Source organism: Saccoglossus kowalevskii, chromosome 7 (genome assembly GCF_978046115.1).
Source record: "Saccoglossus kowalevskii chromosome 7, keSacKowa6.1, whole genome shotgun sequence".
In the NCBI taxonomy this organism is placed as follows: Eukaryota; Metazoa; Hemichordata; class Enteropneusta; family Harrimaniidae; genus Saccoglossus; species Saccoglossus kowalevskii.
Genome location: NC_140647.1, coordinates 28,254,472 through 28,277,981, shown reverse-complemented (window position 1 = coordinate 28,277,981; position 23,510 = coordinate 28,254,472). Strand labels below are relative to the sequence as shown.

Sequence of the window (23,510 nt, the reverse complement as noted above, 5' to 3'; positions counted from 1 at the left end):
TAAAACCGAACTCAACTATGATTTTATTCATTTTAGAAAAATATTTCAATAATTGAAAATGATATTTTTTAGTTTTTCGACTTTGGAAAGTACCAATGAAATCAGAAACCTATAATAATATTAACCAAATTAGCGTGGCACTGAATAGGAATGGGTCATATGACTACTTACTTACTCAAAGAAGTACCCCCTCTAACGCCCCTTCTGCACTATTTCACAATAAAGAAAGAATTGGGCTCTATAAATGAATTACTGTAAAATACTTTATTTTCGCTAATTTACTGAAAATTAAATCCAGTGAAAATAAATTTTATACAAAACACCCGAAATATCCTTAAAATTCAGTGAAAAAATAGTTTCACCTAACATAAAGTATTTTACAGTAAATAGAATGAATCTACAAATTATAAAGTGAAGGAGACCATTTATGTACGATAAAATACATAAGAGAGAAAGAGAACAACGTGACGTAATATTCATTCTGATTACAGAACACGTGTGCATTACTTTATTCAGTGCAAAATGAACTAGTAATATACATGAGTAATACAAATATTGTAATACTACCCTGTGAATTTATTATTATAATTGTAATAAATCTACCAAATATGATGTTCACTCTTAATATATATATTATGTCAAATTCGAAATATTTAGACACGGACCAATGCACATGGTTTTAAAAACACTGGAAATAACACTCGTCAAAGTGAAGTGTCGTATAAACCAACATTTAAACGCGGAGGGCGCAAAACATTGTTGTTCATATACCACGAATGGAATATAATACTGGTATTCGTAAATAAAATCAGTGGACGTAAAACATGACGTCGCTGCTATTACTGTAAACTGAATTGCGCTTATTCAGCAGGGGCGGATATTGAATGTTCAGTTAGGAGGGGTGTACCTTTACTGTGATATCATTGGGATTTATTTGCGCTAGTAACAACGGTTTTAGGGGGCACGTCCACTGTTCCTCCTCTATATCCGCCAATGCTATGATACGTTGTACGGAATCGGAGTGTAAATGCCATTAACAAATTAAGATCCTTAAATTACAGATGATTTCATTGATCAAAACGTGACCATGTGATAAATATGAGGGTTGACCACAACAAGTTAGGTCACCCATGTGTGTATTAGCTTCAGACGTAATTACTGTGTTGATTTCCCCGGGTGGCTGTTTGCTGTATGAGTATTTTATTCTTGGAGAGAGTAATATCCCACACCAATGGATGCGTTCATTATGTTTTAAAAACTATGTACAACTTCCAATAATCACAAAAGTATGATAAAATAGTATATATATATATATATAAATTTACATAGGTTAACAAGATAAACAATGTGTTTTTTTCTATGCAACAAGAAAATATTCAATGTCAAGAACATAGAAGGAATGTGTGTGGGAAATTATGTAAATAGATATGATGACGTCATTCGTGACAGAGAGTATTTGTCACACATATTCACAACATGTAAAATAACCAGACAGTAACTACAAATAGTAAATTATAAAGTAAAATAATGTCGCGCATCGCACATCTGCAATATTCAGTATTCATGTCAGCGCTTTTAAACTCAGTTTACCTCTTTCTGTGTCAATTTAAAATTCATTTTCACACTTGTGGGCACTGGGCAATGGTCAAAACAATATGATCATGTGTATATAGAATATAGAATATAGAATGTGCACATTGCTGTCGAGAAACTGTGATAAACTATCTGCAATACATAAATCATAACTTCAAGAACGTGCGTTTTTCCGACCAACTAATTTGACGGAACCGGCTAGACATTTTCAGGAGGCACGGGGAATTTATCGGAAGGCTGTGGTGGCGGCATTCCTTGTCCCGCTGGTGGCGGCATTCCTTGTCCCGCTGGTGACGGTTCTTGACTGTATCCGGCAGCCATAGGTTGGCTGTACGGCGGGACTTGTTGGCTGTAAGGTGGGGCTTGTTGTGGTGCGGAGTAATTTGGTGGCATGGGCTGATTGTACGACATTGTGTTCGGTAATACCACCTGTCCTGTTCCGGCAGTCATGTAGGTAACCGGCTGTGGTTGTTGTCCGTAGTATGCGTTCGTTGTTGTGTATCCATGTTGTTGAATCACCTGTACCCCCGGTTGCTGTACATTGTGGTTCACCATTACTACCTGAGTCTGAGATAGAAACGATTTAAAAGTAATAATATCGACGTTCAAATTTTCTGTAAAAGTCTGCCATAAAACTGGGTGAAATAAATTAAGCCCAGAACGTTCCTGGTTACCTTCATTTTGTTCCGTGGGTATTATCCACAAATATCCCCGAACCCACGATACAAGAAGGTAACTAGGCTAGTAGATTATTAGTAAAATGAGTCAATCTCCAGATTTCTTTGACAGAACACACTACTACATTCAAAATAACTTCTCAATTTGAATAACTCTTAATTATGGCAGTTGTTGTCATACAATCATACATTATTCCCATATAAGAAATGCTGATGACATTTTAAATGAGGAATCTCTAACTTACCCGAGTTTCGCCTCCAACGCAGTGATTACACGCGCCGATGCATGCAACGATCATGAGCGCCAAGCCAGTCATGGTTATGAGTATCTGGACGACGAAGCCGCTAGGTAGTCCAAACCACAACCACCACAGCTCGGCAATCGTGCCAACGATAGCGCCTATCACCACGTAAACGGTACAAATTATGACGAATATATTTAGTACCAAAAACGCCACAGACTGGAAATGAAATGAAAATTGTAAATCAACATTTTAACAACTTGAATGTAAACTACTTGAGCAGGATCAAAATTTAATGTGGAATTTAAAAACAAAAACAAAACACAACTGTCATAATGTAATTTGGTCGACGCAAAACGAAGAGACACAGAGCTGCGTCTTTCATCATTTCCATATTTGTCTTAATCTATGCAATTCTGAGTAAATGTTTCTGTGAGTTTCCAAATGGGTAAACACATGTGTTATGTTATATAATATGGCCTATAATTATGGTAATATCAGACAAATAGTTGACAAATTAAATTGAAGACGAACAACTATTTTCCAGCTGTCCAATGTTGTTTTCATATACGTAGCTTGAACTTTCTAGTATGCATATTCGTTCGGTATTTTAGCTCATTGTCATATAACATTTACAATTACATGTAAATTAAATTGACTTTCCGTTTGAAATACAAAATAATAATAGGAAGGATAATTTATTTTTATCGTCATGTTTATTTTATTGAGCCGTTTTAACGCCTCAATTTCAGTAACTAATCATAATTATGAATATGCAAACCGAGTGCGTTCACATTTTATAAAAAGCTCCAACTGTGTTGAAGATATACGGTGTTTCACGGACGTTTTACCGTCACTACCAACGACATTTCTCTTATTTGCCGTTGAATATTGAAGAATGGAAATTGTAAGAATATGGTTTAAAACTAATTAAACCAGTTCAAGTTGGCAAATCTGAATTAATTATATTTCTGACTTTCGCACGCGTTAAATCACCAATAATACGATACACGTATTAAATCATCAATAATACGATACACGCGTTAAATCACCAATAATACGATACACGTGTTAAATCACCAATAATACGATACACGTGTTAAATCGCCAATAATACGATACACGTGTTAAATCATCAATAATACGATACACGTGTTAAATCACCAATAATACGATACACGTGTTAAATCATCAATAATACGATACACGCGTTAAATCATCAATAATACGATACACGCGTTAAATCACGAATAATACGATACACGTGTTAAATCATCAATAATACGATACACGTGTTAAATCACCAATAATACGATACACGCGTTAAATCATCAATAATACGATACACGTGTTAAATCACCAATAATACGATACACGTGTTAAATCATCAATAATACGATACACGCGTTAAATCATCAATAATACGATACACGCGTTAAATCACGAATAATACGATACACGTGTTAAATCACCAATAATACGATACACGTGTTAAATCATCAATAATACGATACACGCGTTAAATCATCAATAATACGATACACGCGTTAAATCACGAATAATACGATACACGTGTTAAATCATCAATAATACGATACACGTGTTAAATCACCAATAATACGATACACGCGTTAAATCACCAATAATACGATACACGTGTTAAATCACCAATAATACAATACACGTGTTAAATCGTTAAATCACCAATAATACGATACACGTGTTAAATCACCAATAATACGACACACGCGTTAAATCACCAATAATACGACACACGCGTTAAATCACTAATAATACGATACACGCGTTAAATCACGAATAATACGATACACGTGTTAAATCATCAATAATACGATACACGCGTTAAATCACCAATAAAACGATACACGTGTTAAATCATCAATAATACGATACACGTGTTAAGTCATCAATAATACGATACACGTGTTAAATCACCAATAATACGATACACGCGTTAAATCACCAATAATACGATACACGCATTAAATCACCAATAATACGATACACGCATTAAATCACCAATAATACGATACACGTGTTAAATGGCCAATAATACGATACACGTGTTAAATCATCAATAATACGATACACGCGTTAAATCACCAATAATACGATACACGCGTTAAATCACCAATAATACGATACACGTGTTAAATCACCAATAATACGATACACGCGTTAAATCGCCAATAATACGATACACGTGTTAAATCATCAATAATACGATACACGCGTTAAATCACCAATAATACGACACACGTGTTAAATCGCCAATAATACGATACACGTGTTAAATCATCAATAATACGATACACGCGTTAAATCACCAATAATACGACACACGTGTTAAATCGCCAATAATACGATACACGTGTTAAATCATCAATAATACGATACACGCGTTAAATCACCAATAATACGACACACGTGTTAAATCATGAATAATACGATACACGTTAAATCATCAATAATACGACACACGCGTTAAATCACCAATAATACGATACACGTGTTAAATCGCCAATAATACGATACACGTGTTAAATCATCAATAATACGATACACGCGTTAAATCACCAATAATACGACACACGTGTTAAATCGCCAATAATACGATACACGTGTTAAATCATGAATAATACGATACACGTTAAATCATCAATAATACGATACACGCGTTAAATCACCAATAATACGATACACGTGTTAAATCACCAATAATACGACACACGTGTTAAATCGCCAATAATACGATACACGTGTTAAATCATGAATAATACGATACACGTTAAATCATCAATAATACGATACACGCGTTAAATCACCAATGATACGATACACGTGTTAAATCACCAATAATACGATACACGCATTAAATCACCAATAATACGACACACGTGTTAAATCGCCAATAATACGATACACGTGTTAAATCATGAATAATACGATACACGTTAAATCATCAATAATACGATACACGCGTTAAATCACCAATAATACGATACACGTGTTAAATCACCAATAATACGATACACGTGTTAAATCATCAAAAATACGATACACGTGTTAAATCACCAATAATACGATACACGCGTTAAATCACCAATAATACGATACACGTGTTAAATCACCAATAATACAATACACGTGTTAAATCACCAATAATACGATACACGCGTTAAATCACCAATAATACGATACACGTGTTAAATCACCAATAATACAATACACGCGTTAAATCACCAATAATACAATACACGTGTTAAATCACCAATAATACGATACACGCGTTAAATCACCAATAATACGATACACGTGTTAAATCACCAATAATACGATACACGCGTTAAATCACCAATAATACGATACACGCGTTAAATCACCAATAATACAATACACGTGTTAAATCGTTAAATCACCAATAATACGATACACGTGTTAAATCACCAATAATACAATACACGTGTTAAATCGTTAAATCACCAATAATACGATACACGCGTTAAATCACCAATAATACGATACACGCGTTAAATCACCAATAATACAATACACGTGTTAAATCGTTAAATCACCAATAATACGATACACGTGTTAAATCACCAATAATACGATACACGCGTTAAATCACCAATAATACGATACACGTGTTAAATCACCAATAATACAATACACGTGTTAAATCGTTAAATCACCAATAATACGATACACGCGTTAAATCACCAATAATACGACACACGCGTTAAATCACTAATAATACGATACACGTGTTAAATCACCAATAATACGATACACGTGTTAAATCACCAATAATACGATACACGTGTTAAATCATCAAAAATACGATACACGTGTTAAATCACCAATAATACGATACACGTGTTAAATCACCAATAATACGATACACGCGTTAAATCACCAATAATACGATACACGTGTTAAATCACCAATAATACAATACACGTGTTAAATCGTTAAATCACCAATAATACGATACACGCGTTAAATCACCAATAATACGACACACGCGTTAAATCACTAATAATACGATACACGCGTTAAATCACGAATAATACGATACACGTGTTAAATCACCAATAATACGATACACGTGTTAAATCACCAATAATACAATACACGTGTTAAATCGTTAAATCACCAATAATACGATACACGTGTTAAATCACCAATAATACGACACACGCGTTAAATCACTAATAATACGATACACGCGTTAAATCACGAATAATACGATACACGTGTTAAATCATCAATAATACGATACACGCGTTAAATCACCAATAAAACGATACACGTGTTAAATCATCAATAATACGACACACGCGTTAAATCACTAATAATACGATACACGCGTTAAATCACGAATAATACGATACACGTGTTAAATCATCAATAATACGATACACGCGTTAAATCACCAATAAAACGATACACGTGTTAAATCATCAATAATACGATACACGCGTTAAATCACCAATATTACGATACACGTCATACAAAACTGGTTTGACCGTTCTTTACCGCGGATTGTCGCACAACTCTGATAAAGTTAGACTATTCTCATGTACCGGTACATTTGATTTCCTATTTTCCGCATTGGCGTCAACAGTGATTCCGAATCCAGGGTCCGTGAAAACATATCGCACAGCTACATATAGACTGGCAAAGTCGGGACTTCTTTTTTGTTTTACAAACGAAATACAATTAATTCAAATTTAGCCTTTTTAACGTGATCGCAAAAACTATCGTGACTGCGAAATTGTCATAGACATGTATCCTAACATGTTTAATTTATGTACCAAGTTTGAATCGAATCGCTAAACCACTGCATGTGTATATGTCCCACATAAAGTATTAGGCACATGCAAAGAATGAACGGAATCGATTCAAAGGATTCCGCAATTAGACCCCGGACAGACGCACAAACGGACGCACGGACGGAGACCGAACGTAGAAGCACTGAAGTGCTGAAAATGTCTACAAACACTTACCATGCTATTGACTTTGTCAGTTTTTGATGCATATACGCCAATGACGCCAGCAATAATAGCCTGTAAATAAATAAATAAACAAATAAACAAATAAATAATAATAATAATAATACAATGTAATGTAACATTTCATAGTTGAATTCATTAAAATTTCATGTACATTTGTATAAGAAGGGTTTGCTTAGAAATTAATAATATATCTGATTAATTATTTAAAAAATGTACATACTAATTGCTATCACAATCGATCTACGCATTTTTCAGCAAATTAATGACAATTTAAAAAAGACGATGGCGACGAAATTGTCCAAATTAAGCGGCAGTCAGAGACAGAAATATCGTAGACCCTGCTTTCAAAACGGGGTTGATCGCGTTAGTAACAAGGCCTATTTATGATATATTGATACTTGTATATAAACGGATAATCACAGTGGGTCCTTACGAAATGTGTTTTTCACCAGAGTTCACACATGGTGCCACAATGCACGAAACACAGTGTGTTCAGTTCGACATTAAAAATCAGCAGCAAACTTACCAAAATTCCAGTCCACACAGGTCCCCCAGAATACGTATAGAAACCAGACACCCAGCACGCCCCCAAACATATACTGCCGAATAACACTAGCATGGCCCCGATGACAATGTCAGCCACTCCAATTCCAAACATCTTACTGTTGCTTTGCGGCATTGTGCTTCCTTTTTCTCTGTGTGTGCGTGTTTGTTCACTGTTATTATCAGCTTACGTTGCGATGACGCGAGTTTAAAAAACCTGGATGAAAAATAAAAGTATATTTCACTTCGCCCAGGGAAAGTAGATCACGCCAAACACCATCATTCCCCAAGTATACATTGCATATATCAGCGGATATAATTTCAAATGTCAGTCAGTATACAATTTCTATCAGGATTGAGACTTAAGCCGCAACGAGACACCGGCACAAGACGTAACAGAGGAACGGTTTACACCATTGGGTATTACGGACAATACTGCAACGACAGGTTAAATTCAGTGATACGCCATGTTTTTTTAACTCTCACAGTTCCCCGTCAACATCATATACACGACATTGATCGATGTATACAAATTTGGAATTAGTACGCTTCGTATATGAATCTAATAATTATCGTTTACCTGAACTGTATCACAGCTTATTTCAGTGTTTCTCGCGCCATCCTAATTTTGAACAAACGTATAGGAATCGCGACAGACACTATGTTGTTTTTCCTGAATACAAATTCAACATGGCGTTTTCCCCGCGAATACGAATGGTCTTTAATGAGACTGTCGCCTAGCAACTGAACGTACACATAATCAAATTAGTATGCGGGATTTGTATTATCTTCAGTGACTGTTACCTTGGCGCAAGTGAAATACGTCATTTTGACCTAGGGGACTACGATTTCATCGTGCTTTACAGTAATATTCACTACATATTTTTAACACTTCTAGCTACGTATACGTAGCGATAGACGGAGAAACAGTTGCACTCAACTTTTTCGCCGAGATGACAGTATTGTGATGCTCAATACATATTCTGGCGGTACGTGGAAATCATCATGGAATGCTGTATCGAGTCCGTTGCATGCTGTGTACGTTCATGTATGTTTATGTACTTGTTATATGTTTTCACTAACAACCCACCCTTAGGTGGGGTTAGCTGTGGGACGCATTAGTTTGCTGTAATTACTCGCTGGTTTCTAATTTGGCTATTTTCGCCGATAAGTAAAATCCGTAAGTTAAATACACGTGAGCTGCCAAGTTCGTGAAAATAAAACCCAGTGAAATTGCTCTAAGCATCAAAATATTGAAATTTAACGCCAGTGAAAATAAGTGTGTTCACAGTATACAAATAAACAATAAGAAATTAACAACATCTGTATAAGACCCGGAAGTCGCCAATACATTGTATTAATTGTTTTGCAATACGCCAATTGCTGTAATATGTTTATGCATGGAATTATTGATTAAAGGTCACCGTGACGTCACTACACGTAAGCTTGACTATTGAATAATTATAAAATATTGAAAAGACGTTATTTTTTTTCAATTAATCCAAATAAATAACGTGTCATATAAGAGTTTAAACACGGTACCACATATGAGTTTGAGGTAGGTGTTAATATAACATATTATATCAAATTTCGTGATTGACATTTGACCTGAGTGTTGCGTCTAGCTAACGACGTTCATAATAATACGAATGATACAGTGAAATGCAGTGTGGGGTTTTTGCTGCATAAGGTAATTTAATATGTCGCATGTTTTTCTTTTTAACACGCATACACACCCGCCTAAATCATAGACCTTAAAGGTATATGCCTGAATATTATATATTTCACAATTTAACTAAATGAAAAGAAATTTAGTTTATCCGTGGTTCTGAGAGAAAACCATCATTCTTGTTTTCATTATTAATGCGTCTCGGGTAGCCATGACAACCAAGCACTTTCGGCAAGGCACTTTCCCCGGAAATGGAGATTATCTCTTAATTAGGAGTTATCCTCCCTATTCGTATTCATTACGAGGCTTGTCAAATCTCATAATTGATCTTCTAGGTGTGAATAGGTTGGATTTGGTTATAATATCGGATGAATATTTTCTAATTAGAATACTTTTATTTTCACTGCATGAAAAAAAAAATGATTTTTTCGAACATTGGTAACTCGGAATGAAATAGAACGTAACATTTGTAGCTTGGCTGTTCTCAATCTGATTAAAATCTGATGTAGTGTACGGGCTTTAATTATTTTGGCTATAAACTTATTTAAATTTTCTTTTTTATTCCTTTTGCTATTAATTCCTTTTTATTTTATTATTATTTTACTTTGATTTTGATTTTGTGATGTAGGTAGGGCGGAATTAAAAAAAATCACAAAATCAAAATCAAAATCAAAGTAAAATAATAAAATAAAAAGACATCAATAACAAAAGTAATAAAAAATAAAATGAAATAAGTTTATAGCCAAAATAATTAAAGCCCGTACACTACATCAGATTTTAATCAGATTGGGCTGTTCTAAATGCGCACGGACTTAAAAAACTGCGTATCCTTTCTATATCGAGTGGTTGTTTCCTGATCGAGTCTTATATTTGTTTCTCGATCTGGCGAATTATCTTGCTTGGGAGCCATCAGCGTCTGCATTGTCTGTATTTTCACACTACACATCATCTGCTACCGACCGCACACGGAATCATGATATGTCAACAACCTGATTGTGTGCCCTAATTTCCACTGTATATTTGTCTGTATATTTTGTGTGTCAGCGGGCAATTTGTTTTCGCTCTGTGTCTAGCTTGTCATTTTTTCAAGCAACCCTTCCCGCAATTGGTCGACCCTTTATGCTTTACTGCACCTGCGTGCTATTGTGTCACGCATGTCAATTAATGTAAATTGATCACCGAATGCCGTATTTCTTTTAAAATGTGAGTCATCGATATGGACGAGACAGGTTGTAACCCTTGGCAACAGCATTATTCCAGAAACAGATGCACGGGAGAGGGGGCATAGCTGATATAGGTTACAGGAAATAAAAACGGCATTTTACGTTTTTTAAAGGAAATAAAAGGAAAGTTCCAGTTACAGTAAAACAAATTCCTAATCATATTTTACATTTTTTTATAATATATTTGATAATTTGTGTTAAAGAATCAAAATTGGAATTGCGTACGAATTGCGACATTTAATTTGGAAATTACTTTATACTCTTACAAAAAAATACGATCTTTGTACAAATTCCCGACGAATAAAATAGTCGATTACATTTTACACATTGCTTATGTCCACGAATTTACAGTTTTTATTTATTTAAATTACATAATTACGAAAATAAAAACAATTTATTTACAGCTTACGAAAATACCCCCTTGCCGACCCTCGATGCACATTAATTATTCTCTGATGCCCACTTCGTGTCAGGTATGATACATTTTTACTATTACTATTTACTACCAGATTCAAACGGCATGGGAGGACATTTTAACCAACCAGACTGTCGGCGTAGGCATAATTCACTGTCAATATATTGAACAGACTAGTTTGGCCATTGGCATTATTTGCTTATGAATAGAGTTCTGCCAAGTTGACCCGTCTTTTGAAAGAGAAGGGGGTTCAATGTAGTAACACACACCCACAATGACCTTTTGTGTTCGTATACCAGTGATACTGCTGTGGCAACGTACACTGCTTGTATGGCCGGTAGAGACTACCTCGCCAAATCAACAATACTGACTACAATTCAGTGTTAACAATTACTAGTGTTTTCACGGACACCAACGATGTAATAATTCGATCAGCAGCCAAGCAGTCAGCTCCAGGACCAACAACGAAAATTAAGAATTGTTTAAAGAAGGTATGTAAGTGTATGTCATGTAGTACGTTCTAGACATACTAACCGAATTTCGCTTCACAAATTTTGAACAAGCATCGACGTTAAGTCACGGGTCACAGAACAATACGGTCCATGGTTAAACTTTCGCATACCAGTGGGACTTGGCCGCACGTAAACGAATAAGATGACGTGGCTGGTGTTCACAAGTCTCTGACTACTAGTATGTCTTGGCTATGTCCATGTTTACATATATGACACAACGGTAGGACTTTAAACGACCAACATGTCTGGACACGATCATTTACTTTCTTTTTACCAGTCAACCGTTGTGGGCTTCGAATACGATATCGTCGTGATTTGATGAATGCACTTTGTATATACATTATAACTGAATTTTGGTTTTAAACAATAGATTCCAAGTTTAACACACAAGTCTCGAATGAGGGCGCTGTTGACATCAATAGCAGTTGAAGTTGACCTTACATGTATTAAAAACACTACCAGTTGCAATATATTGACTAAATATAAAAAAACAAAAAACGATTAATTAAATTATGAATGTAAACATCTGACAACTTAAAACTATTTTCAAATATCATTTTCAGACTCGCTTGTAGGTACGCGGTCTGACTTGACATTACCGTCGTCGAACACATCAGTTTGTGTGTGTGTGTGGGGGGGCAACATTTGAGTATTCATAAGAAACAAATTGCAAACCATTTACAATGCACTAGGTTGTTAGGCTGTTATGAATTATAATTATAATATAGTTAATATTCATACTCCAATTCAGAATATTAATGAACAGAACTAACGCCCCACCTACTTAATTAACAATGTCATCCTTAAAATATCATCCCCATTTAATATGCAGATTTCGTTATTATAAGAAGCAACCATGTTGTGTATGGGAAAGCTAAACCGGATTCGGGCCGATTCCATTCAGAGTGTGGGTGAATCAGAAGCCGATATTGGTGACTTTGAGGTGTACGAAGCTCAATCCGGTGATGAAGGTGACTCGGTTATAGATGAGGAGATCGTGATTCCGGAGCCGGTACAACCATCTCAGGTATGTGCAAACAAGGATTTTATTTTTTATTTCGTAACACTCGGCAATCGACCAAGACAAGTGTTATTTAAAGCGGGAGGATAACAACACACGCTAAAAACGCAAAAGGCACATGGGTAGACGCTTGTTTGTAAACAATGACACGCTATGGGCATCTGACGCATGCGCAGGTGACGACCCCCCCGCTTTAACTTACAAGTATAAATTATTTACTTTTTATATTGCGAGATAAAATGAGCGCACTTCGTCGACTTTTTTAAAACTTTTGTTTAACTTCGGTTCACAAGCTTTGTCAGTGTTTGGTTTATGTGCGGATCTGTTTTCTCATATATGCAGGCATTCGGAGGTTATATACTGATTTTGTATACTCAGTCCCTCTAATTTCACAAGTGTGAATAATCAGTTATTTTTAAATCTGGTTTAAGTCCAGCATTATATTAATAATTATTATCAGACCATTAATCAAAGTTAGTTCAAATATTGTGACAGGAAAGGACGCAATATATTACCTTGGTCACACGCTTCGTAACTGTCTGCGCGGAGAATTCTCTTATCTTACACACTGGCATAACGACTCGGACCGTGTGTTTTCCCACTACAGGATTTACAAAAGAAAGTGTACAAGGCTTTAAAAAGAAACAACGTTACGGTACTTGAGACGTTATTGAAAATGAGGTCAAAGATCAGCCTTACATTGCTGGCTCAGAACTATCTACGTGACCTATATCACAGCGTAAGTATCCGAAGAGTTGCGAGTTGTTGAAGGACACCACCTACGGCCGGTGTTACACATTTTACCCACTCGCATGGAGTCAATGCCAATGCCAAGTAGACCAATCAGAGAGCAGTTTGTTGTCGACAGATTTGTTTTTCTTCAAATTCTGCCTCGTATATATGCCGACTCAACTTCTATTATGTCACAGAATACGATGCAACTGTACACAATATACTGTAAATAGAAATACATTTCACGTTAGCGAAGGGAATATTGTTTTTGTAAACGTTTGCAGAAGTCGCAGTCATGTGGCCGTACTCGTACAGCGCCATTTAGTTTTGTGGTCGATTGTTTGTGATGTTGCACGTTTTTTATGTCATGAAATAAAATAAAATAATATATATAACATATCATGTTTTGTAATAGGTCGTGACGGGTGCAGACTGTCCAATGTGGCTCCGGGCATTTCCAATTAAACTCAAAATGGTAAGCCACTGTAGTCTTCTGTTCATAGGGCAAATATGTAGTTTTCTTGTTATATAATGCATTCACGTATTAAAACAATCAGTGTTGTACATAATGTAATGGTGTGTCTCTGTGTATCCGCGTAGAACACATCAGGGAAGATCGATAAGACAGACAAGTCAGGCATACTGATGGCTGCCGTTGGAGATTTACTGTGCGAACTTCTACCAGAACAATTCCAGTCCAGGATAGAACTGGGTGAATTATATCAGACGAAAGCGGAGTTAGCTTCAGCCGCTAGGGGTGCGTATCCAAAACTAGTAATTTGCTTAGAAATTCTGCATCAAGATAGTATCAACATTCGTTTTACTGTAATACAGCCACAGAAGCGTTAATAATAGACCGCCGGATTCGCTAATATACATTTTACAAATGCCTCCATGGCACACTGTTTGTTATTGGCGAGGATACCGGTGCTTGCTCAAATTGAATCGAGAAAATCATCAGAGCACGACGATTAACGTTACTGTATTTACTTTATGCAGCCAGAATCCGTCATACTAAGTACTGCTGCAGTAAAGCCCCGCCGCCAATGAGAGGAATTTATGGAACGCGGGACCTTTTTCTGTGGGCTCTGCTGTCGGATCGACAACAACTAGCGACGGTCATATTCAACTATGGCTGGCATGAAAGTGACAGGCCGTCGCTCATTGGTTAGTGAAACACAGAATTTGCATTGACGTCATATGTTATCAACGAATTCACTTAAATTTGGAAAATATTTTCTCAATGTCAAGTACACAACTATTAATGTCACATAATGAAGAGTTCTGCCGCATCTTACAAATTCCAAATATAGACATTTATATTTATATTTTTCAAGGTGCTTCTTTGACGGCATGCAAACTTCTTAACAAGTTATCGGACGTGATAGAGGATATGCCTCTCACCCAGGCAAATGAACTCGATACACACGCCAGGTAATGTTGTATAATAATATTTCTCATTCATTTTATGTGTCTATGTTGTATAACATGGGTAAGAAAAATTATATTAAAAAATACAAAATATATATTCATCTACACTCTTTTGTATATTGTTCTGTTTACCTTTCCAATGGCCCTCGCCACTAAATTACCAAATAAAATGCTCTGCTTATCAACAACCTTCATCAATAATTATTTTTAATATGATTTTTCCTACTCTATATGGTTGTATTGCCACGCACCATCAATTCACGCTCAGTTACACATCCAGATCAAATCTAGATTTGACATTGACATTCACTTTTTTGGCAATCCCAAATCAAATTTAAATCATTCATATAGTTCAAGTCAATTAATTCACGTGTACGATATATTGACTAAATATATTCCTTTATACTTTCGCGTTCACTCCTCGTTTACTCAATTTATATTTATTTTTTCAAGAATTTTTCATCGGAATCGCAACAGACTGCAAGAAAGTCTAGCATACATACATTGCGGCTGTTGAATTGTTACTCAAACTTCAACACTAATATTTAAATAAAGTATACTGTTACGGAGGACACCACTTCCCAACACATTCAATAACAAAAAAGTGTTCACAATTTTCAAGACGGGTAAACAAGATAAACACAAATTATTAAGTTTATATTTATATTATTCGAAATTCGGAGAATAATCGAAAATATTTTGAAAGATTTACTCATAGTCATAACAAAAATATTTATTCTTGCCAGGAAATACAAATCTATTGCCAACTACGTGACGTCAGAATGCTTCGAAGAGGACCGTCAAAAGACCCGGCAGATGGTTATACGAAACCGTCCACAGTGGGGAAACGAGAGTTTTCTGGTTGTTTCAAGTTATCTCGAGGGCAAAGAAGCGGAAAGTTTTCGCATCGTCTTGAATGATTTGTGGACTGGGAATCTAGCAGCAGACATTAAATGGCTGACTTTCAAGGTGAGATTAAATGCAAGGATGTTACGCTCACGAGAGATTTCGTACAATCGAAACGTGATCCCGTATGCACGCCATTTAATTATATACATGTTTTAACATGAGTCATTGTCAAACACGAAGACAAGTATGACACAACTACAAAATATATCTGTGACACAGTTTTAGAGAAAACATGCTTTAGGTTCAATTATGATCGAACTTTTTTATGCGAGCAAAGATATTAGGTGTAAATTGAGATTCTGGACATTGTATAACACAGACATTATGGCGAAGTAATACCGGTACTTTGTTAACCAAGGGTGACTTTTAACTGAAATACAATTGTCAGAAAATTTAATAATGTGATTTCGAGAATACAATGGATATTTTAATCTAACATTTTTTTCTCTGACTCTTTCTATATTTCTATTTCACTTTGGTCGTTTCTTACAATGACAGCTGCTTCTGGCTATCGTGCCACTGTTTGTGGTCGTGTTGGATGTACCTGACGCCAAGTGGTATAACTATCCTGCAAGGTGGAAGGCCTACTACACGGCGCCTGCAACCAAGTGTCTGTTAAACGTGGTAAGTGTGTGTGTAGTGCAGCACAATTCAGAAATTATTGCTGAATGAAAATAAACGACGTGAAATATAGCGATGGAATACGAATCTGCTATCTGCTCGACCCGATATCCGTGACGCTCTCACGCGCATAAAGGGAGGAAGGGACAAAGACAACACGCAACACAATATTGCACCAACATAGATTTTGTTGGTTGTTTAACGTTCATGTTTAGTGAATCGAACTTTAATTGATATTTTAACCAGATATCGAGTTACATAAAATTTGAATAGAGATTTGCGTAAAACATGTGAATCCAAATTGTTTGTGGATTTCTTAGAGTGGTTAGTTTATAAGGGTAACCACGCAATGTATAACTGTCACTGGAATCTAATGCACTTCCCTCAAGCACAATAATTTGAAAACATTTTTCGAACCCTTCCAATATTATGAATTGGAAACCGCTGAGAAGGGAATTTACAACACTACATATATATAATATAATGTTTCCACGTGCTAGGGGGCTTTTTGGGAGAGTGACAATACCATGTATTATCAAAATATTTCCGTCGGGTATAATAAGCCTATTCTAAGTCACACAAATAACCACAATATACCACCCGATGGTCTGGGTGAACTATTACTACGGGTGATTAATATAATGTGCTCACTCTCATGAAAGCGTCACGGTAATCTTGTCTTTCATTTACATAATCCTGAGAATTTCATCGCTGTTCATCATTGTTGCGAATGTTTCTAGCATATATTCATTGTTTTCTTTTCATTTAAATCCAGATTGTCTACGTGATTCACCTGTTTATCTTTTGCCATTTTCTGTTGACTGATTTCCACCACGTCGATAACTGGTTGGATATCAGTATTTGGGAACAAATGGTAATTATCTGGGTATTTGGAATGGTGCTGGAGGAAATCAGACAGGTAAAAATAAAATAAAATAAAAAACGTTGCAAGAAAACATCATACTATGCAATGCTAGTATATAGTTTCAATCGTTAAAGGGCGGTGGTCGTCGCGCCGCGTCTTGTTTGATGTGGGACTCATAGCGACGTACACAACGTGTGTGAAATACATTGTGAAACACAATTGCCAAACCCGCGCTACACTGAGACCACCACCCTTTAATTCTCAATATTTGACCCTCAAGGTGTCAGTTTGTATAACTGAGTAAACCCAATTAAATATGATAAGTGATTAAAGCGAGTGGTCCTCGCGCCGCGTCTTGTTCGATCTAGGACTCATAGCGACGCACACAACCCGTGTAATATACATACACATACAATTTGAACACGCGCTGCGTGACGACCGCCGTCTTTTAAATATGTCTTCAAACAATATTAGACTGACATAATAACTTCACAGTGAAATAAAAGAGCATACATTACATAACAAAATGCAATGTTTTTTGACTAGTTGACAGAATTCGGTGCCATCGGACCGCTTCAAATACTCGTGAAGGTGGTCGACTATTACATGTCTAACTGGAACACCATCGACTGGCTGATGATGTGGTCGTTTCACATTGGTTTAGTGCTTCGATTTACAGTCAGCGAAGATCACTTCTTTGTTGCTCGGATATTTTACATTGTATCGATGATCCTGATGTTTTGTCGTCTTTTACAATTTGCTACTCTGTGGGAGTATTTGGGACCAAAGGTCAGCATGATCAGGCTAATGATGGTAAGTCATATACATAATATGGCGGTTCAAATCCAGCGCTAACACCGTTATCATCCCAAATTGGACATTCCAATCAATATAACTTATGTTGACAAAAAGGAAAGCTGTTCATAAATACCGTCATTGTGCATCGAAACCGTGGAAATCGAATGATGGGATTTGGTGGTACGTACCAAATAGTAGTTACAGGATTTAGTGGTAACTACAAAAATATGGTGTTAGGATTGGGTGGTATGTACCAAATAATGGTGTTAATACTTGGCAGTACGTGCCTAATAGTGGTGTCAGGATTTAGTGGTACGTACAATGGTAGTAATGTTAATACTTGGTGATACGTACCAAATAATGGTGTTAGGATCGGGTGGTACGTACCAAATAGTGGTGTTAATACTTGGTGGTACGTGCCAAATAGTGGTGTTGATATTTGGTGGTATGTAACACATATTGGTGTCAGGATTTGGCGGTGCGTACCAAATTATGCTGTTAGGCTTGGGCGGTATGTACCAAATGATGGTGTTAGGATTTGGCAGTAGGTACCAATAGTGGTGTTAATATTTTGTGGTACGTACGAAATAGTGGTGTGAGGATTTAGCAGTAAGTACCAAATAGTGGTGTCAGGATATGGCGGTACGTACTAAATACTGATGTCAGGATTTAGTGGTACGTACGAAATAATGGTGTTAAGATTGGTGGTACGTATCAAATAATGGTGTCAGGACATATAACTATTTTATTGTGTATAACACGAATAGGTATGAATTAGGGTGAGCAAGATGGTCGATTTGATAATGTGCCTGTAATTTAATGTCGAATAATTCACTATTGATTCTCGTCTCATATGTAACAGTAACAATCGTTTCATTTTCACACAGACACGTGATTTACCGCCGTTTTTGATAGTTTTCTTCGTATTTTTCCTGAGTTTTGGAGTGGCGTACCATGCATTGCTGTACCCTAACGATATCTTGTCTTGGACGATGGTTGCTGAGGTACTTGCAATGCCATATTGGCAGCTTTACGGAGAGCTACAATTGGAACAGATAGAAGGAAGTAAGTTGAATTCGCGCACAATGCCGTATTTTTTGGTTTCGCTGTCATGGGATTATTTTGCCAAGGACGGCGTGCGAATCTAATCTGCCATCACATCGTCTTTACATGTGACTCATGTTCTATATCGCGAAATTCTGATTAAATTGCGTTGAATTTATGCCTAGAATGTATTTCTTCAAAGTGACAAAACAATGCTAAATGTTGCCTGAAAAAACAAAAACAAATACGCATATTTAAACACGGCGACACAGTATGATGTTGAAAATCCGACCTCAGTGGTTCGTGTTTTACACACATGTTGATGACACCCCAATTACTGTTCAATTACAGCCGACCCCTCGTGTACCCTAAACGCCACGATACATGCAACCAATCCAGACATTCCAAGGTGTCCAGAGACGGAGAAATACCCATGGTTGGTACCCACATTGGTAGGATTGTATATGATAGTATCCAATATACTGCTATTGAATTTACTCATTGCTGTTTTCAAGTAAGTATAACTCTGAAAACGACAACGACGAGACAATAACATTGATAGCCCATCTTCACACACGTAACACCAGGATTCTACATCGAGACGAAATCCATAGTAGTGAGACAAAATAAACAAGCCCTAACTAGTGTGAGAAATCACAACTTAGGCCCTTGAGAATGTGGGATAATACTATCGTTGTACTTATTGCAATGTAATGCCCATTTGTTTTTGTTTTTTTGTAGTCAAACATACGATGACGTAGAAAAAGAATCATCTAAAGTGCATCGATACAACCAATACAGTCTGGTAGAAGAGTACTTGGCGAGACCTATACTACCATCGCCTCTGAACAGTATAGAACTTCTGATCATCCGTCCCCTTATGACGCTAATAATGTCAGGCTGGTGGTGCTGTTCGAAAGACACGTATAAGTGTAGACTCCATTGCTGTAATCTGTTCAAGTTGCTGATGGTGGAAAAGGAAGTGGACCCGGATTTTTGGGAAAGATGTAGTGAAGGTGAGACATGACCGATGTGAACGTTCACGTTTTAAAGTTGATTTTGAGCGGTTGGTGTACATTACATCTCATCTAACGTTTTCCTGGGATTATCGCGTGATTTCAATCCGATGTCTTCGAATTGGCATTTGCATGATCGTACCAATATTTATCTTCTGTTATTTTACTGACAGGGCCACGCTGTTTCAAATATGACCAACCAGTTAAAGAGTTCATCAACCTGAAGCAGCGAGAAGTTGACGAATGCGCAGAAGTTGAACAACTTAGCGCCGCCAAGAAGGGAACATCTTCCGGGTAAGAGTGACCATTGTAGCAATTCACGGATTCTTTGCTCGCGTGAGGCATTCTCTGACCTATATTCTCCCGGAATGCTGTGAATTGTCCCGAAATTGCCTGCATGTGGGGTATTCACGTATTGTCGTGCATCCGATACAAAAAAAACAAAACAAAAACAAAAAAACATCTCGTTATTATTATAAATTTTAGATTATTTGAATATATATATATAGGTGGATCAAAATAGCTGCTCACGATATGACGGATTACGATAACTATATTTTCTGTACATTTTCGATGTATTACATTTTTTTTCACTATGAATGTGATAATACATGTTTTATTGTTTTATTACAAACCGCCTATATCATGTCAGAAGGTAGTAGCGTCCGTCTCGCTATCTACGAGATGAGACTTGAATGGGATCTTGGCATGATGTCATCATACAGTACTATGTGCGTTGCAAACCCCAAGTAATGTACCTCTAATATATTACAACATTGTTCGTGATCTAACTATTCATTCTCGCGGACTCGCTGCCCCGCCCCCAGAACCATCTAGACACAAAGATGCGTGACTTTTACCAAAAAAGCATAAATACACTTTGAAAGACATAACTAATTGTTCTACGGTACTCGCTTAGATATTTGATATTGCCCACTTAGATACGAAGATGCGTGAAATTTGGCAAATTTTGACAATGTCACTATGTGGTGACGTTTAAAAATGTATACAAAATACCTATTTTGAAATTACCGGTATGGTTTTAGATAACTGGGTAATGACAACTCAAAACTCAACATAATGTCCATTGATCTAAAGTTGATTAGGCAGTGTAATGTCGTTCATTTGCGATAACTTTAATTTGTAAAATGTTATATGAGTAATAAAAACAAAGTCCGAAACACGCACATACATTAATATCAACACGACCAGTTGAACGTGATTGGCCAGTACAAACAAACAAACAAACCTGGGCGTGGTGACGTAAATGCACTCGTGTCGTGCATCGTTCAGATATTTGACTTCCACTCAGGCTCCGTGCATATTGGTCACAGTCTGGCTTATTACGTAACAACTACACGTGACTGTATTACTGCGCAATAAAACCCATTGCACAATACACTCACTATTTATATAATTATTTTCAGAGTGGACGTGGAAACCTTAAAAAAGATGGACGCTGTCGACAAAAAACTGCGTGACACGGATGTAAAACTTACAGAGTTACAAGAATGTATTGACGGAATGGAGGAAAACATCGTCAAGAAAATATCACTTCGGCAAGAGGAGGTGTTGACAACTTTGTTTCGTGGTTTCACGGAACAGTATGAGCGGAACTTGGCAGCATTAAACCCGACAATGTCATCGGTAGAAACGGTCCAAAACCAATCAATCACACAGGGGGAATTAGGAGAAATATTGACAGAAATCCGGGAACTTCGCCAGAAACAAAACGAGTCTATGTCAAAAGTTAGGAATGCTCTTAAGAAGAATCGGAAGTTACTCAGAACTGTTTCTGAGGATCGGTTATCAATTAAAAACAGAAAAGACAATAATGCATCAGACTCAGACGAGTAGTATGTTCATTTATGTTTAGAGGCTGTGATACCAGGACCAATCAGATTACGCGTAACAATTTCTCTGTACAAAAACACTGGACAAGCATACACGTGATGGATAACGTTGAGGCTGAATACCGCGCCGGATACTAAATACTAGAGGCTGAATACCGTTCAGGGTGTCGAGTTGGAGGGGGGATACTATATTTGAAAACTTCAAAATGCAAATAATACCATGAACTATATTTTATGATAACTCACATTGAATATCGAGAAAAGACAATAACACTATATTATGTACATTGACAACACACAATAATTATTGTTCCGTACAAAGGAAATAACGGCAGTATTATAATATTAGTGTTATATTCTATTAATCCAAAGAATCAATTGATAAAATTTAATTTTCTTACGTTCATATATACCAATGTGTCACCAATTCGTCCCTGGTTGTTATACTTACACCAATTTTAGAACTAATTCTTCTTCGTTTATACCTCAGAAAGTTATAGACGAATTGTGAAGGGTTGCCTTGAAAACAAGTACAAATCGGTTAGCGCTTGGTTGAAATCGGAATCCCGTTGCATGACAAAAATATGTTTTCAGCAAACAACAAATTAGGAGAGACTATCCTTTCATAGAGATAACCCAAGCGTCATTAGACTTTAGGAGAAATATAGAATCAATTTCTATGTGGATACCTAAGAAATCTTCACCATTAATTGCAAAACCACGCCCAAAATATACCTCGATAATGAATTAACAGTTAACCAAACTTATAGTTACGAGCAACATAAATTTAGTTGTCGATTAAACATCCGCTTACTGAAATTTATTTTTGACCATGCGGTTAGCTTGTTTCTTGCAACTTTTGGCTTTAATTGCTGGGCGTATCTGGCTGGGCGTACGAATAACTGTTAATTAACATTCGAGTTACTGAATCTGAACGTTAAACAACAACATCTATGTTTTCCGTAATTCGAAGTTTCGTTAAAAAGTGGGCATTGTTTCTAATGTATGGGCGCGGTAATTTGTGTTACTCGATAGGTTCGTAACTGGAGATTCGTTACTCGATGTACGTAATTCAGCTTCTCACAACTCGAACAATTTAGCATCCCTTCCCAGACACTAGATCTAAAAAATGTAAAAAAAAAATGTACGACAACACACGACACTATGCATGGCTGCATGTGAAAATAAGATGAATGCGAAGAAAGCATAAAACATAAGCGGGCCTTGCTGGTATCTGTTAGCTAAAATACTATACGTACAAATGATAGATTAAACACACTATACCGTGTTTACTCTCCGATAAA

The 23,510-nt window shown here is 36.4% G+C and overlaps 2 protein-coding genes across 3 annotated transcripts; one reads left to right on the top strand and one right to left on the bottom strand.

Annotated features, from left to right (window-relative positions):
* Nucleotides 1-245: 245 nt before the first annotated feature.
* On the bottom strand, nt 246-12,011 carry LOC100373176 (uncharacterized). 2 transcript variants are annotated; one of them, XM_078010681.2, is made up of 5 exons: nt 11,939-12,011; nt 8,081-8,314; nt 7,546-7,605; nt 2,516-2,731; nt 246-2,160 (listed from the first exon to the last, which is right to left on the bottom strand). In XM_078010681.2, the coding sequence occupies exons 2-5, from the start codon at nt 8,231-8,233 to the stop codon at nt 1,792-1,794; spliced, it is 798 nt and encodes a 265-aa protein (XP_077866807.2). In that variant the 5' UTR covers nt 8,234-8,314; nt 11,939-12,011; the 3' UTR covers nt 246-1,791. The 2 variants fall into 2 exon arrangements, with proteins under 2 accessions (XP_077866807.2, XP_002736440.2); XM_002736394.4 differs by lacking the exon at nt 11,939-12,011 and adding an exon at nt 8,678-8,813.
* Nucleotides 11,744-22,616, top strand: LOC102809947 (transient receptor potential cation channel subfamily M member-like 2). Its single transcript, XM_085501431.1, has 16 exons — nt 11,744-11,895; nt 12,749-12,943; nt 13,545-13,676; nt 14,085-14,144; nt 14,270-14,426; nt 14,669-14,836; nt 15,007-15,103; nt 15,847-16,069; nt 16,508-16,633; nt 17,406-17,549; nt 18,042-18,308; nt 19,181-19,358; nt 19,689-19,851; nt 20,079-20,353; nt 20,527-20,647; nt 21,781-22,616. The coding sequence occupies exons 2-16, from the start codon at nt 12,773-12,775 to the stop codon at nt 22,208-22,210; spliced, it is 2,712 nt and encodes a 903-aa protein (XP_085357557.1). The 5' UTR covers nt 11,744-11,895; nt 12,749-12,772; the 3' UTR covers nt 22,211-22,616.
* The last annotated feature ends 894 nt before the right edge of the window (nt 22,617-23,510 follow it).